The sequence below is a fragment of the Sus scrofa genome, chromosome 16 (assembly GCF_054392235.1).
Source record: "Sus scrofa isolate SSC_HxYL_T2T_F1_AM1 chromosome 16, Sscrofa_HxYL_maternal_Yorkshire_Landrace_v2.0, whole genome shotgun sequence".
Lineage (NCBI taxonomy): Eukaryota > Metazoa > Chordata > Mammalia > Artiodactyla > Suidae > Sus > Sus scrofa.
Window position 1 is genome coordinate 63228632 of NC_139398.1, and position 15774 is coordinate 63244405.

Consider the following 15774-nt stretch of genomic DNA (forward strand, 5'->3'; position numbering starts at 1 on the left):
CCAGGCCAGCTTCCCCTGGAGACCCCTGGTATTTGCTGCAGGAAACCTTAGGGCCCAGAGGTCTAGAGGTGGCCAGACTGAGAATCCCATGGCTCAGACAGAAGCTGCACTTGTCACTTGACCTTCTTGTGTGATCACAAATGGACTCCATAGGTGTCTATGTGGACTATCTGGCCCACTTTACAGGTGGGGAAACTGAGGCTTAGTGACATAAGGTAACCTGCCCACAGTCATGTGATTCCTTAGCAGTAGAGCCAAGGCTCAAAACCAGGTCTTTGAGTGCAGGTTCAAATCCACATGTTCTTTCCACTTTCCCCCTCCACAGCCTCTGGGGCTATAAATAGTGGGGGAGGCTGGGATTTTGTGTGTGAGGCCAGCCAGGACTATAGCACCAGGAGGCACTAACATCTCCTGGCCTGGCCTGGCCCAGGCCCTACTATCCGCCAGGCCTCAACAGAACTCGGGCCCAGACAGGCCCCGCCTTATCACCAGCTTGGCTCTCTTGGTTATATTTAGCTCTGAACCTCAAAGAGAAAGGCAAGGCATGGGCCGGCCCCTGAGACAGCGCACACCCCCGGAACAGGCAGGCCACTGTGTGGAGAAAGAGGATATCTGGCTCAGCCTCTTGAGACGTCAGCTGAAAGCTGCCTCCAGTGGGGCTGTGTGCACCCCTGTCCCTTAGAGCCTGGGGGATCTTGTTCATCTTGCTCCTTGAGGGAGGGACCACGGCAGTGTCTATAATACTCTGTGCGTGGCTGCTGCTCAATAATTCTCTGTTGAGTGAACAAATCAGTGATCCAAGTCCATGTCCTAGAAATCTATAGACAGCAAAAGCAGGTACACGAATTCCCAGAGGGATACCTTAGAAAACCGAATGCATTTCATGCTATTAAATAGTCAACTTTATTCAAGGAATGGATGTATTTTCCTCCTCCTCCTTCCCTTCCCTCCTCTCTTCCCTTCACCAGACCTGGCATGAAGGCCACAGTGGGAGAGGGAGAGGCAGGAGGGACACCAAATCCCGGAGCTGGCTCCAGTGCTCCATGCAGCAGCCACCCACAGTGTGCGACGGCTCTTGGAGTCCTCATGTCCCTGCAGGTGTCCCGATGACAGGCCTCTCTGCCCTTGCTCTGCTTGCCCCTTACACTTTAGCCACCTGCAGAAACCCATGGGCTGTGTCTCCACCTGACCTGTGGAGCGACTGGAGCGGACTAGGGGGCGTGGGCCGGTCTGGTTGGCTGGATCTTGATGTTGGAGCTCAGAGGGCAAAAGGTGGCAGCTCTCAGATCTCACAAAAACGGAAAGAGCCTCTTTTTCACAATATAGAGGACTGTCGCAAGAAAGAGGGCCAGTGCAAGGAAAATGAGAAGCTTGTCCGTCAGCTCTCGGCGATTATATTTTGTGATGAGCTTCCGTCCTAACTGGATGGTCCCCGACATGGACTTAAATTCTTCATTTGCATCCAGGATAGTCCGGGAAGAATTGACTGAAACAAAAGAGGGAGGGAGCCTGGCTCTGAAACTGACAAGCACCAAATCCGAAGACTGCTCTGTCCACTGGGTTACCAGTGATTACCACTGTGCTTGGAAGCAAGTCCCTCTGAGCCAGAGCAAAGGCTGTGAACAGAGGCCACGCCAAGGAGCACAGAACAGGGACAGGGCAAGGAGAGACATACCCCTGGGTCGATTCAGCTCAGAGACCGACAGGGTTTGATTACATACAACATCACAGGGTCATAATTAAGAGTCCTTCCAACGTGGACATCACCAGGGAAAAGGGCAGAAGGCAGTCCCCTTCCTCACCACCACCCTCTGCTTTCTGAAGGAGGCAGGCACGGCTGAAAAGAACCACCAGCCACAAAATTACCTGGGTGACCGTGGACAGGCACTGTAAGGTCTCTATGTGGGCCGGAGGCAGAACTTTCCACCTGCGAGGGCACCCTGCCAGGACGCCTTCAGTCCTGGGACACTGGCTGTAGTCTTAAACATGTGACACCTGTGTTCCGGCCCATGTGACCTAGGAGGAGGCACGTGTTCCTTAAGGCTCACAGTGCCCATGTGTCAAACTAACTCTTGAATGTGGGTTTCTGGGTCTGACACTTGGGGAAGAAGGTTTAACTGGCCAGATTCTCCTACAAAGCGGAACAGGGCATCATCAGAACATGCACAGAGTGAGACATGCTGCCAAGTGAGAAGGCAGGTGTGAAGAAGGAGGTGTGAAATGTTTCCATTTGTGTAAGAAAGAAGCGGATGAATAAATTTTGCTTGTGCTACACATGCTGGAGGCTCTCAGGAGGATATGAAAGCAGATCTGGAGGTGGGCGATGGGGTGGGATCAGAAGGGAGGGCAGTCTGTTTCCCTCCTGCACTGCCCAGGGCTGTGCAGCCCCATTTGACTCTCACTAGACACACGTGGCACCTGAGAGTATAAAATGTGTCCAATCCAAACTGCGATATCCTTATGGTAAAAGACCCACATGATTTCAGAGATTTAGTGTGTGTGTAGGGGGGAAGGGGGTATGTAAAATACTTCAAGAGTTTTTACTTTGAATTGCATATCAGAATGATTAAACAAAATATATTATTACAATTGATTTTGTACTTTTTTTTTTTTTTTAAATGTGCCTAATGGAGAATTTAAAGTTAAGCTCACATGACGTTTCTATTGGACAGTGCTGACCTGGAGGTTTTTTCCTTAAAACAAGTAATTTAGACAACCTTTTCACAAAGTTACAAGTTAATAAGCAAGTGAATGAAATTACCAGAGGAAACAGAGCAGCATTTAGAAAAACACAGGTTAAGGGGAATAAACACTCATGTAACAAAAATCCCTCTCAGCCATATTTCTCCATGCCTGCTGCCTTTTCAAAAACCTAAGGACCCAGAGTTCCTGTTGTGGCTCTGAGGAAACAAACCTGACTAGTATCCATGAGAATGGATCCCCTGGCCTTGCTCAACAGGTTAAGGATCCGGCATTGCTGTGAGCTGTGGTGTAGGCCGGCAGCTACAGCTCCAATTTGACCCCTAGCCTGGGAACCTCCATATGCCTCGGGTGTGGCCCTAAAGAGATAAAAAAACTAAAACAAAAAAACCCCCCAAAAACTAAGGACCTGTTAACTAAAAACCTAATGGGCCTTTCTTTTTAAACTTTCTTTATAGGGAATTTTAGCCATCACAAAGTAGAGAGAGTCCCATCATGAAATGCCATGTGTCACCTCCCACACCCAAGAATTGCCAACTCCCTGGCAATCCTGTCCCCTCATGACCCCCATGCAACTCCCCCGACTCCTGTGGTTTTGCAGCAAATTCCAGACATCATATCCCTAGGGCTTAAAAAAAAATGTGGTTCTAATAGGCTTTTAAATCAAGCTGAATTTGTGAGCCATAAAGGAAAGAATTAAGAACTGCATTCTTCTTGCTTTAATGGCTATCTCTCCTATAAAATGGGCCCCAAGAACAACCCTTAACACCCCAGAAATCTTCAGCATCGATGCACCTTTCTCATGGCTTAAATATATGGTCTGTTTCTGACACTTGTGCTGGAGGTGGGTATCCTGTCACTCACACCCGAGCAGAAAAGCCCTTGATTCCCAGGCCAGCTGGCTCCTCCCTGTCATGTTCTCCAAGGCCACTTCCTGGGCTTGGGCCCTGCCCCCAGGGCATACTCAAGAAGTAAGCAGCTGGTTCCCAGACTAAATGCCCACATAGGTACCAAACACAGGGAGGGACCTTGGGGATAAGCTGCTTGTTTTCTTTTGCTTCTGCCTGTTTGACTAGTGTACTTAAAAAAAAAAAAAAAAAAAAAAGGCAGTTCAAAATTACCAAAAATTTTTACAGATGATAATGCTACTGTGGTTTGGTTTGGTTTCTTTTTTGTTCCAAGAGCCTCGTATCTTTTAGCGAGACACAGTGAAATATTTATGAATGATGTCTGAGATTTGCTTCAAAGTAATTCAGATGGGGACCTAGTGAGGACAGAGTTGAAACAAGATTGGCCAGGAGTTGACAGCGGCTGAACAGGGTGATGGGCTTGTGGGATTCATACACCACACTCTCTACCTTTGTCCTTGTGTGAAATCTTCCAATAGTGCTTCAAAGAGTAAACTTGCTTCCTCTGTTTCCCTACACAGGAGCTCCCGACAGGGAGAGTCTCATCTGCGTTACAAGGGAGACATCACGGGAAAGCTGCAGAGAGAATCAGATGGGCTCAAGAAGCTGCTTCTGTGGCCTCTGACTTTTAAGAGGAGCTCACAGAAAAAATAATGCTGGGGACAATTGTGGGCTGAGGTCCTAGCAGACTAGCTGGCAGCCAAGGCCTGAACACCTCTCTGCCCGGCAGGGGGTCCCCAGAGCCCTAGATGAGAAACAGACTGCAGCCCTCCCCAGCCCTGCTGGCACCGACTCTCTAGGAGAGGCCCCGGGAGTGCTTCAGAACATTTGGATGGGGGGTGGGGTGGGTCTTGTGGTATAACTGTCAAAACTGGAAAGGGAAATAAGCGCAGTGTATCCCACTCTGGGTAAGACCACACTGTCAAAGGCAAGAGAAACCACACCAACTGGAAAGCTTGTTGGGGGGGAACGGGGGCAGCTTCCTACGGCGCCCTGGCTTTACCTAGCGTCTGCATGGCCTCCTCGCTCTGCTGGACCTGCTGGGACATCATCCTGCTGATCCCCATGAGGCTCTCCGTGATGGTGCTGGATGTCTGGGCCAGGCTCTCTTTGGCAGTTTTCCTAAAAGTCCAGAGTGGGAGGAGCAATGTCAACAAAAGCCTGACTGCAAGAAAGATTCAAATAACATCACATTCTTGGCTTTTTTTGTTTGTTTGGGTTTTTTTTTTTTTTTTTCTTGCTACACCTGTGGCATGTAGACGTTCCCAGGCCAGGGATCGAACACATGCCACAGCAGTGACCTGAGCCACAGCAGTGACAACACCAGGTCCTTAACCCACTAGGCCACCAGGAAACTCCTCTTTTTTTAATCTATTAAATTTGAATATATTTTTAAATGATCATGTTCCATGATGGCAAGGGCCAAGCACACACCCTTGCAGAATGTTAGCAGGAACGTCAGCTGGTGCTGCCTTCTCAAAGCAATCTGGCCACACACATGTATTAGAAGCCTTGAAAACATACATGCTTTTGACCCAATAATCTCACCCCTGGAACTCTCTCCAAAGGAAACATCAAGAATATGGACAGGGAGTTCCCATCGTGGCTCAGTGGTAATGAACCCAACTAGCATCCATGAAGATGTGGGTTTGATCCCTGGCCTCGCTCAGTGGGTTAAGGACCCAGAGTTACCGTGAGCTGTGGTGTAGGTCACAGACATGGCTTGGATCCACGTTGCTGTGGCTGGGGCGTAGGCCACAAAAGAGAGAATGTGGACCAAGCCTTATGTTCTAACATGTGCCCTGGTGTGTTACTTACCATACTGACAAACTAGAATATACAAACATACAAACAAGGGATTAGTTAATAAAGGGAATACTCTGCACTGTTAAAATTTTGTTTAAAGAGTTATTTATTTTTTTTTAAAAAGCAAGTCTCTGTGCTATAAAGAAGAGCAGGAGACTAAATTTTATCTATGGTACGACGCTGACTTTATAAAACATATGGAAGAAAAAGTAATGGGAGGAGGCAATATATCAACACGGTCAGGAGTAGCATGGTTAGGACTTATTTTCCCTTTGTAATTCATATTTTTCTTTCTTTTACCAATGTCTGACAAATTAGCATGTATTTCTTTCATATTTTAAAAAATACAACATACAGTAAAATTAAGTACTAATTTTACGCTGAAAACAAGACTGCGTTCCCTATAGTGGGTTCTGCACCTTGCCGATTACTGTCTATTCTATCACCAGAGCCCAGAAAGACAAAAAGACAGATACCTTTGCCTTAAGAGGTCGCCTCCCTGGAGAAGTTCTGCTTTCTCTAAGTTGTCGATAGCAATTTTGCAAGCGAGATTAGCTTTCCTCCATGAGGTCTGATTGCTGGAATCAGAAGGGTCACGTGTAAGCTTCTGTTGACATCACCAGGCTGTCAATTCAAGTTACAGTGGGTCTTCCTTCTGGCAAAGGAACGAGGAGGAGGAAAGCCACCCGGGTGTGGTCCGGAGTTCATCCCCACCTCCTGCCACTTCCTCCCCTTGGTTGCCCCAACGACTGCTATGGCTCAGGTCCTAACACCTCTCTATCCAGACGCTGGAGGCTCCCTCTGGGACATTCTCCTACAGCCTGTTATCTGCCCCCCAACCCAGGGCCGCCAGAGGGAGCAGTCTGGCTACAGCATGCCTGTGTTTATAGCCTGCAATGGTCCAGACTTGGGAACAACATCCCAACTCCTCGCTGGGCACACAAGGCCACGTTCTAAGTTACCTCCTACACCTGATTGCTCTGCCTTGTGTGCTGCTTGGTTCTGTTCCTCAAGAGCCATGCCTTGCTCAGCTTTGTATCACCAGTACCCAGAGTGAGAGTTACTGGCCTATTAGTTGCTCAATCTATATATGTAGTAGGAAATAAAAAATCATTAAAAGATAGTCTTCAGTATTTCTTCAAGTTTTCTTGTTCTTTATATACCACAGACAGATCATGACGACACAAATGCACATATGAGCAGGGCCCCATCTGACATGATTCATTTCCATTCTTTACTTGATCCCAAATTTACTCAAATTTGGTAAACAGTTCTCTGGAGTCAGAGTGGGGCCTTTGCAGATGGACTATAAAAAAGTTAATGGGGCCCCTCAGAGATGCAAACTCATGTGCTCAAACTCCTACAAAGCTTGCTCAAATCAGCTGTGCTAACCCCCAGAATATTTAAAAAGGCAAGGACAATACAGAAACTGATAGGGCGGTTTTGAACAGCACCTCTGTGTTGGAAGTGTTTAAATAGGCCGATGCCTGACCAGCATGTTACGCTGTCTCACTTCTGTTGGGGAACCCATTACCTGAAGCGGTCCACCTTGGCCAGGCACAATAATAGCCGCTTGCATGAGTTGGGTCGCAGCAGGAGGCCCTGATGAGGAACCCGGTGCTGCCCTGAAGACTAACAGGGAGGATCTGGGAGGGGCCGAGAGGAGGGAGGAGACCATCGACCTCCCGGAATCCTTGGCTGGGATCCGTCTCGGCTGAGAGGTGCCTGCACCACCAAGAAGAACCCTGAGCTGGACCAAATGTGGGCCAAGCAAGATGACTGGCCAGAGACGACCTGGAAATTAACCCCATTCCCGTAAAGCCTGAGACTGTGAGCCTCGTGCAGAGCAGTTCTCCTGGTTCCCTCCCCTGCTGCTCTCCTCCTGGGCGCCCCTTCCCAATAATGTCTTTTGCTTTTCAGCACATGTCTCCTCGGACAATTCATTTCTGAGTGTTGGACAAAAGCCCATGCTCGGGCCCTGGAAGGGATCCTCCTTCCTGCAACATTTTAAAAAGAATGAATTATATTTTTGATCTGCTTGCGAGGGAGTTCTGCTGGGATCTGCAGTGTAGAGATGAGTGAGCAACAGAGCCTGCCCTAAGGGGATCACATTTACTGGGGAGAATGACAGACAACAAATATTTACCTTTTTTTTTTTTTTATTGACCCGAGCACAATAACCCAGGTATGCAAGCACAAGGACTGTTTCAATATACAGATGCCTAAATATTAACTTAGCTGCTTTCTCTATTCTATCCTGGAATTCCACAACATGAATGGCTGCTCTCAACTTTAAACACATGCTGGGCTGAATTTGTCGGTGTAACTTGCTAGACTTTACAGTGTTTATAACCCGAGTCCCCATGGTGGTCTAGGGACATAAAAGCCATCATGACACAAAGCATCACTGGTTGTCACCCACACATCCCTTCCTCCTTAACAAAGCCTCTACCACACCCGTATTTTTGTCAGTCCCTGTTCTCCTGACCGCTGGGTGTTATACACACAGCTGCTGGAGTTTCTGCTGTGGTGCAAGAGGATCGGTGGCATCTTGAGAGCTGTGGGACACAGGTTTGATCCTCTGTCCAGCACAGTGGGTTAAGGATCCAGGGTTGCTGCAGCTTCGGCTTATGTCGAAAGTGCGACTCAGATCTTTCTTTTTTTCTGCCTTTTTTAGGGCTGCACCTGCAGCATATGGAATTTCCCAGTCTAGGGGTAGAATCAGAGCTGCAGCTGCCGGCCTACACCACAGCTCACGGCAACACCAGATCCTTAACCCACTAAGCAAGGCCCGAGATCGAACCTGCATCCTCATGGATCCTAGTCAAGTGTGTTCTGCTGAACCACAACAGGATCTCCATTTACCGTTCTCTCCGCCCCCCTCCCACCCCGGACCTGATCCCTGCCCGGGAACTCCAAATGCTCTGAGGCAGCCAAAAAAGAAAAAAACACAGCTGCAGGAAGCAAGGATGATAGTGGAGAACTCCTCAAATCAGAAGCAAAGCTGCAGACACATACAGATGTTAGACCAGCTAACAAGGACGAGGAGAAAACCTACGAGGATGGTGACATAATACGGACTTCAAAAGAGAAGAGTCTGGCTACTAGGGGCCCTCAATTATTTTTGCAATAACAATCCTCTTTATCATTATGGCACAAACATCAAATGCCAAGAGTCAGGTACTGTTGCATGTTTTAAGATAATTTGGTTGGAAAAGTCCCCCAACTCTATACCAAGAAATAGCACATTATCCTCAATTATATCATCAAGGATTCACATATAGCTGCAATGAAACCCTCAATTTGATTTAACAGAAGGTTATGTTACTTTCACTTTCAGTGGACTTTTTCTGGTATCAGTTCTTCTTAGATCAAAAAGAACCTTATTTTACAAAAACGACCATTTTTTGGCTTAAAAAAACTACAATACAGTATAATGTTCAATATGCTCTTTTAAACTATGCACAGCCCCACCTACCCAATAGTCCCTGCTTGCCCCCAGCTTCAAGAATTATAATTGGTCTGGGTATAAATGGCACAACTGAGTCATGAAGGCAGGTTTATTATGCAAACTCAGGCACAAGCCTCACAGGGAGCAAGTGACCCAGCTGAGGCCACTGGTAGGGGGTCAGGCTCCACTTACCTGAGCATCTGCTTTTTATGATTCTCCACTTCCTGGAGCAGAATTTGCTTCTCTGACTCTTTGTCTTGCTCTTTAGCCGACTGCTCAAGCTCCTTTGGGGGGGAAAACAGCTCTAAATTAAAATGATTTTATTTATAGTTTTATTTATTTATTTATTGGCTGCACCTGTGACATGTGGAAGTTCCCAGGCCAAGGACTGTATCCACGCCACAGCAGCCACCCAAGCCACCGCAGTGACAACACCAGATCCTTAACCTGCTGCGCCTCAAGAGAACTCCCCAAAATGATTTTATTTATTTATTTATTTTTTTTTGTCTTTTTGCCATTTCTTGGGCCACTCCCTCGGCATATGGAGGTTCCCAGGTTAAGGGTCGAATCAGAGCTGTAGCTGCCAGCCTATGCCAGAGCCACAGCAACGCGGGATCCGAGCCACGTCTGCAACCTACACCACAGCTCATGGCAACGCCGGATCCTTAACCCACTGAGCAAGGGCAGGGATTGAACCCGCAACCTCATGGTTCCTAGTCGGATTCATTAACGACTGCACCACGACAGGAACTCCCCCAAAATGATTTTAAAAGCTAACACAGGAGTTCCCCCTGTGGCGTTAACGGGATGGGTGGTATCTCTGTAGCGCCAGGTCACAGGTTCCATCCCCCCTCTGGCTCAGGGGGTCAAAGATCCAGCGTTGCTGCAGCTGTGGCATAGGTCACAGTTATAGGTTGCAACTCTGAGTCGAATCCCTCACCTGGGAACTCCATAGCCACAGGATAGCCAAAACAAACAAACACTGGAGCCTACAAATCCCACTCTGATATAGGACAGAACTATCACACTGCTGTTTCTAAATGCTTACTCTCAATCTCTGTACATATTTCACTGCAGACTGGTAGCAAACAGGGTTTTAAAGTCCATGTAGGGACAGAAAAAGCATTTTTGTCCATTTGAGGCTGGGAATGGGAACAGAGAATACCACTAAGCTAGGACTGCAAAATACACCCTCCATGAAAAGGTGCACTAAGAAAATGTCTGTCAACCCACACAGAGAAAACATGGAAGCTTGTCCTTTTTTCCTGTGGGGTCTGGCTAGAGGGATGTAAAATTAATCTCCCTGGAGAATATATAACCACAGAGCTACCCTCACACTGATCTGGGGCTCAAATTCATCCTCCGTGGGTGGTTCAAGAACTTCCATGAGGGAGTTCCCATTGTAGCTCAGCAGTAACGAACCCGACTGGTATCCATGAGAACAGGAGTTTAATCCCTGGCCTCACTCAGTGGGTTAAGGATCCAGTGTTGCAGGCAAATGGCCACAGCTCTGATTTAACCCTTAGCCTGGGAACCTCCATATGCTGAGGGTACAGCCCTAAAAAGACCAAAAAAAAAAAAAAAAAAAAAAAAAGAATGAGGACGAAGTTCCCATTGTGGCTGAGCGGGTTAAGAACCTGACTAGTATGCATTAAGATGCGGGTTTGATCCCTGGCCTCACTCAGTGGGTTAAGGATCCAGTGTTGCCATGTGCTATGGTGTAGATCAAAGATGTGGCTTGGATCCCATGTTGCTGTGGCATAGGCCGGCAGCTATAGCTCCAATTTGACTCCTAGCCTGGGAACTTACATATGCCGCAGGTACAGCCCCAAAAAGCAAAAAAAAAAAAAAGGATAAGGAAACTTCCTAATACTGACATGGAAAGATCTACAATATATATTGTTAAGTTTTAAAAAATTAAAATGATTAAATCAGTACTAGAGATGGAGGCGGAAAGAGACCAGCTAGGTTCAGTGACATTGCTGACAACCTAGAGTGACCTCCTTTGACAAAAACTGCATACTGGCAAAACTGCCCTTGAAAATCCCTTAGAAAGCAACACAGGACATGGACATTCTGTTTCTCAGGGTCCAAACTGCCAGTTTTTCAAGTATCTTTGGAACAGACTGTCTTCTTCTGTTAAGCAACAAGGGCTGGCATTTGGGACCAGGTCAGATAAAAAGCACAAGTCTCTAAATCCAGCATCACATGGATGGAGACCAGGTGCCCCAAGACCCGCCCAGGGATGGACAGACCCATGCTACCAGCTTACCCTCACTCAGGGCACAGCACAGAAACACCTACTTTCCTTGCTCTAATGATTTTGGAAACAGCACATATACCCTAGTTGAATTCAAGACTGTTACATAAGCATATGATGCGACTAGAGACACAGAAACAGAGAGGAAGAGGCCAAAGTGACAGTATGAAAAAAAAAACCATTACCAGATAATTGTAATGAATTGAGGTGGATGGGTTAGAGAGAGGGGTAGAGAAAAGAAAGTTAATTCAAGTGATCTCTGAGTCTTCAAGTTGAAAAATTCCAAGGACAATGAATGCTGCCCAGTCTCAGCATCCCTGCTCTGCGGACACTTACCTGTATTCTGTGCCGCAACTGTTGAAATTTTTCTTTCACTTTAGTATTCAGTTCCGTAAGTGCACTTAAGGGTCCTGAACAATCTCGAATATCCTAGGAAAAAGTGAAGAGATGAGGGAGCCTTTCTCAAGGCAATGAAATGAAACGACACCAGCTGTACCGTGAGAGAGTTGGCTTAGGTCACAACTAAGTTTGGCCTACTAACTGAAATTCATCCTGATCTTTGATGTTTACCTCTACAACACAAGCAAAAACAATGTAATTTACATTTTTCTCATCCCGCTTTAGATAACTTCTCAGCAAGTAACATAAAAGCACAGATAGAAACACAACTCTATCTTGACCTATTAGTTCCTGAAGTTTACCAAAACTCCATTCAGCCATTATGAAAGACTTAAAGCAACTTGTGACAGGAATGGACATCTAAAAGACAGACTGTAGCTTTACTTTAATGGTGGGGGGCACTCCTATGGCATATGGAGGTTCCCAGGCTAGGGGTCCAATGGGAGCTACAGCTGCCAGCCTACGCCCACAGTCACAGCAACAGAGGATCTGAGCAGCGTCTGTGACCTACAGCACAGCTCACAGCAACGCCAGATCCTTAACCCACTGAGTGAGGCCAGGGATTGAACTCACAACCTCATGGTTCCTAGTCGGATTCATTTCCACTGCGCTACAATGGGAACTCTGACGTATTATAACATTAGACTGTAATGTTACATGGTTCCAACTTAAAAGTCAGGATGCGGAGTTCCCGTCGTGGCGCAGTGGTTAACGAATCCGACTAGGAACCATGAGGTTACGGGTTTGGTCCCTGCCCTTGCTCAGTGAGTTAACGATCCGGCGTTGCCGTGAGCTGTGGTGTAGGATGCAGACGCGGCTCGGATCCCATGTTGCTGTGGCTCTGGCATAGGCCGGTGGCTACAGCTCCGATTGGACCTCTAGCCTGGGAACCTCCATATGCCGCGGGAGCGGCCCAAAGAAATAGCAAAAAGACCAAAAAAAAAGTCAGGATGCTAATATTTGGCATTATATGACAAGATTAACTTCTTGATCTAATTTTATAAACCCTCTATTGTAAGTCACTGTTTATAAACATGCTCAAAGATAGATTTAGAATTTGCTTCTGGACATTCAGAATTTCCAGGGCCAGGTTTTAAAGCAGGCCCTAGGATATATTATGTACATTCAAATTCTGGTTGTAGCAATTATAAGCTGTTTTATTTTACCTTGAAAAAGTTACTGAGTCCTATGTGCCTTAGTTTCCTCATCCCAACATTACCTACTTCATAGATCAGGTATGTAGTAAAGGGTTTAGCAGAGGAGTTGGAACACAGTAAGAATGCGCTAACTCTAGCTATGATCAACTGTTCTCATCACAAGAACAAAGAGAGCTAGAGAGTGCCCAAAAGGGCTTAAGCAATATAGATTATGTGAAAAGACAGTTTCGTTTGTTTTATGACTCCTCAACTTATTTTTCTAAAATTGGCCCAGAGGTTTGTAGTTTATACATCGGAAACATGAAGTTCAAGAGTTTAACTGTTTGCATCAAGTTGCCTCACTTGTTCTATGGATTATGCATTAAATCACACTTCTTTGCTCCATATAATAAACTATTAATTTGGTTTATTTTGCATTTGGCTTCTGTGGGGAGCCTTATTTTCCTCCACCTTTTACCACAGTTGGCTGCAAATTCTCAGTCTACATCCAACGTTTAGTAACGTTTGTTGTAAATGGAAACGATCTGCCTCAAATGAAGATTTTAAACTCTTGGTTTCCTTTTGCTAAACTCAAGTAACCATTTCTACATTCCTAACTCTTGCCTATGCCAAGGGGTTTATTGTTATCTTCTACCCTCAAACGGCCTAAAACAAAGGACCTCAATTACCCCATCTGTTAAACGAAGTAGACTCAAGTCTTTTTTCTATACTGACTTTCCCTGTCCGACCCCAGTTTTGCCATTATCTGCCCTCTGACCCAGGCCTTGGCCCTTGACTCGATTTCCTAATTTACAAATCACAACGTCCAGGTTACGTTCACTTCATCCAGTGCCTCCCGCGCCAAGGGGCCTTTGGTGACCCGGGACATCAGACCCACGGAACTGGCCACAGGGGCCGGGGTTAACGGCCCCCAGGACTCTACCAAAGGATGGAAAGGGCGGTGTCAGAAGGCAGGGCCAAGCAGGATGACAGGTAAATTGGAGACTGGGGCAGGGCGAGGAAACGGCCGGAGTGGGGCAGGGGCCACAAAAAGGTAGCCAGGCCTGAGGCGGAGGCTGGGGAAGGGAGAGGGAGAGGAGAGGCCTTGGAGAGGGCGAGCCAACGGGAGCCGGAAGAAGGATCAAGGAGAAGAGTCCAGGGGATGAAGGGAACGGGACCAAAAGGGGAGCAGCTAGGAAAAGGGGGCGGGGCCAGCGACCTCGGAGACTTGACCAGATGGGGAAAGCTCAGCAGTGAGACCGCCGAGCTGAAAGAAAACCAAAACCACTTGGGTTTCGGGCCGCTGGTCCCCATTGGGGGTCCTGGGAATTAGTACCTGAATAAGCGCCTTCACTTCCAGGTCGAATTTAACAATCTCTTGGTTACAGATCCGTACGTGGACATCCTGGGGAGCCGCCATGTTGGGGAATGCTGACTACGGACAGCCGCGGGGCCCAAGTTCCAACGCGTTTTCTCCCGGCCTCCCTTCCTTCCCGGCCGGGCCTTGGGGCAGCGCCCCCTAAAGACCGGCCTGCGGCGAGCGAGGGCGGCGGCGCAGTGGTGGGGACTTTCCCTGACACGTGGGCGCGCACTCAGTCGGCCTGTTGGTGTGGATCTAGTTAAGAGAGAGAGAGAGAGAGAGAGAGAGAGCGAGAGCGAGAGCGAGAGCCGAGGGTATTATCGAGAACGCTTTAACGGTGATCCCTCCGCATACTCCGCCCATCAGCCACTCTAAAGAATGCGGGGTTTTTTGCATGGGGGCGGGGGGTGGGGGGAACCGCTGGAAGAAAAGTATCAACTGGGATATCTCTGAAAGGTATAATTAACAATTGTTTACACTTTTTTAAACTTTCTTGTATTTTCATATTTTCTACAGTGAATATAAATTGTGGAATGAAAGAAAAAAATGACAAACGTTGTTACACTTTTTTAAATATACGAAATTCAAGGCAAGTCCCTAGGGAATCTTCTGTTAGTCCAGCTTGAGTGCTAGGGATCTTTGCGTCTAAAATGCGCAACTGGTAAGTCACATTCCAGTTTATACCCCTTCTCTGCTCCTGGCGGTTCCCTTTTGTGTACAATTAGATTTATTAAATAATTTACCTGGCTGGAGTAGTTTTGATGGAAATAACAACCTGGCTGTTGTCTCTCTCTCAACAGACAGAGAGTCTTTCACTTTATTTTTCTTATAAAATAGTCCAAGTTTCTTAACTTGGCCCTCAAGACCATCAGCTACCCCACCCAGCGCCCCCGCCCCCCTTGCATTCTTCAAGCTCTTTTTGGGTCCGTAGTTGTGGGGTTTTTGTTTTGTTTTTTGGGTGGTTTCTCTTTGGCTGTGCCTGGGACATGTGGAAGTTCCTGGGCCAGGGATTGAACCTTTGCCGGAGCAGCAACCCCAGCCATTGCAGTGACAGTGCTGGATGCTTAACACCCTGAGCAAATGGAAAGTCTGGATCTGTAGTTGTGGAATGTGCTTTTCTCTTTCTTAGAATGCTTTTCCCCACTTGCCCTCACCCCATTCACCTTTGTTCTGCAATCATAGACTGGGAAAAACTGAGTGTCAGCTGTTGCCCTTTAGCCTCACAACCACCCTTGAAATAGGTAATAACCCAGTTTCACAGTTCGGGAGTTGGACTAAGGCCAGATCAAAACAAAACAAAAAACGAGTTCCCGTCGTGGCTCAGTGGTTAACGAATCCGACTAGGAACCATGAGGTTTTGAATTTGATCTCTGGCTTTGCTCTGTGGGTTAAGGATCTGGCATTGCAGTGGGCTGTTGTGTAGGTCGCAGACGCGGCTCAGATCTGGTGTTGCTGTGGCTCTGGTGTAGGCTGCGGTCTGGGAACCGATGAGGGGTCCAGTTAGACCTCTACCCTGGGAACCTCCACATGCCGTGGGTACGGCCCTAGAAAAGACAAAAAAGACAAAAACAGAACAAAACATCCTTGCCCCAAGGTTGCCCAAATTAAAAGTGGCAGAGCCTTAAGTGAAAGCCCTATCTTCCTTCCCTCAAAAACCAAATATGGCCCCTTGAATAGTGTCGAATAAGGGGGGAGCTGCGTGCTCCCACATCTGTATTCCTCCAGTGTTCCACACCCCCTCCCTCCAGGCCTTC

The 15774-nt window shown here is 47.3% G+C and overlaps 1 protein-coding gene and 1 long non-coding RNA gene across 8 annotated transcripts in view; one reads left to right on the top strand and one right to left on the bottom strand.

The window, feature by feature from the left end:
• The window catches only part of BNIP1 (BCL2 interacting protein 1), a 35436-nt gene extending 21343 nt beyond the window's left edge, over positions 1 to 14093 (bottom strand). For 4 of the 7 annotated variants that reach the window (XR_014831530.1, XR_014831528.1, XR_014831529.1 and 1 more), the window contains exons 1-5: positions 13997 to 14093; positions 11462 to 11554; positions 9058 to 9149; positions 5891 to 5992; positions 4612 to 4730 (exon numbers count right to left, since the gene is read on the bottom strand). Coding sequence is in view for 1 of the 7 variants with exons in the window: in XM_003134044.7 (XP_003134092.3) it covers positions 1290 to 1486; positions 4612 to 4730; positions 5891 to 5992; positions 9058 to 9149; positions 11462 to 11554; positions 13997 to 14080 (687 nt within the window). In the remaining 6 variants the exon portion in view is untranslated. Of the gene's footprint in view, positions 1 to 884; positions 1487 to 1866; positions 2017 to 4058; positions 4185 to 4611; positions 4731 to 5890; positions 5993 to 9057; positions 9150 to 11461; positions 11555 to 13996 lie in introns of those variants that run through there. The other 3 variants (XR_014831532.1, XR_014831533.1, XM_003134044.7) reach the window with 3 other exon arrangements.
• LOC146395616 (uncharacterized) lies at positions 13516 to 14574 on the top strand. The gene is made up of 2 exons (XR_014831594.1): positions 13516 to 13653; positions 14049 to 14574. It is a non-coding gene; the product is annotated as an uncharacterized LOC146395616 (long non-coding RNA).
• The last annotated feature ends 1200 nt before the right edge of the window (positions 14575 to 15774 follow it).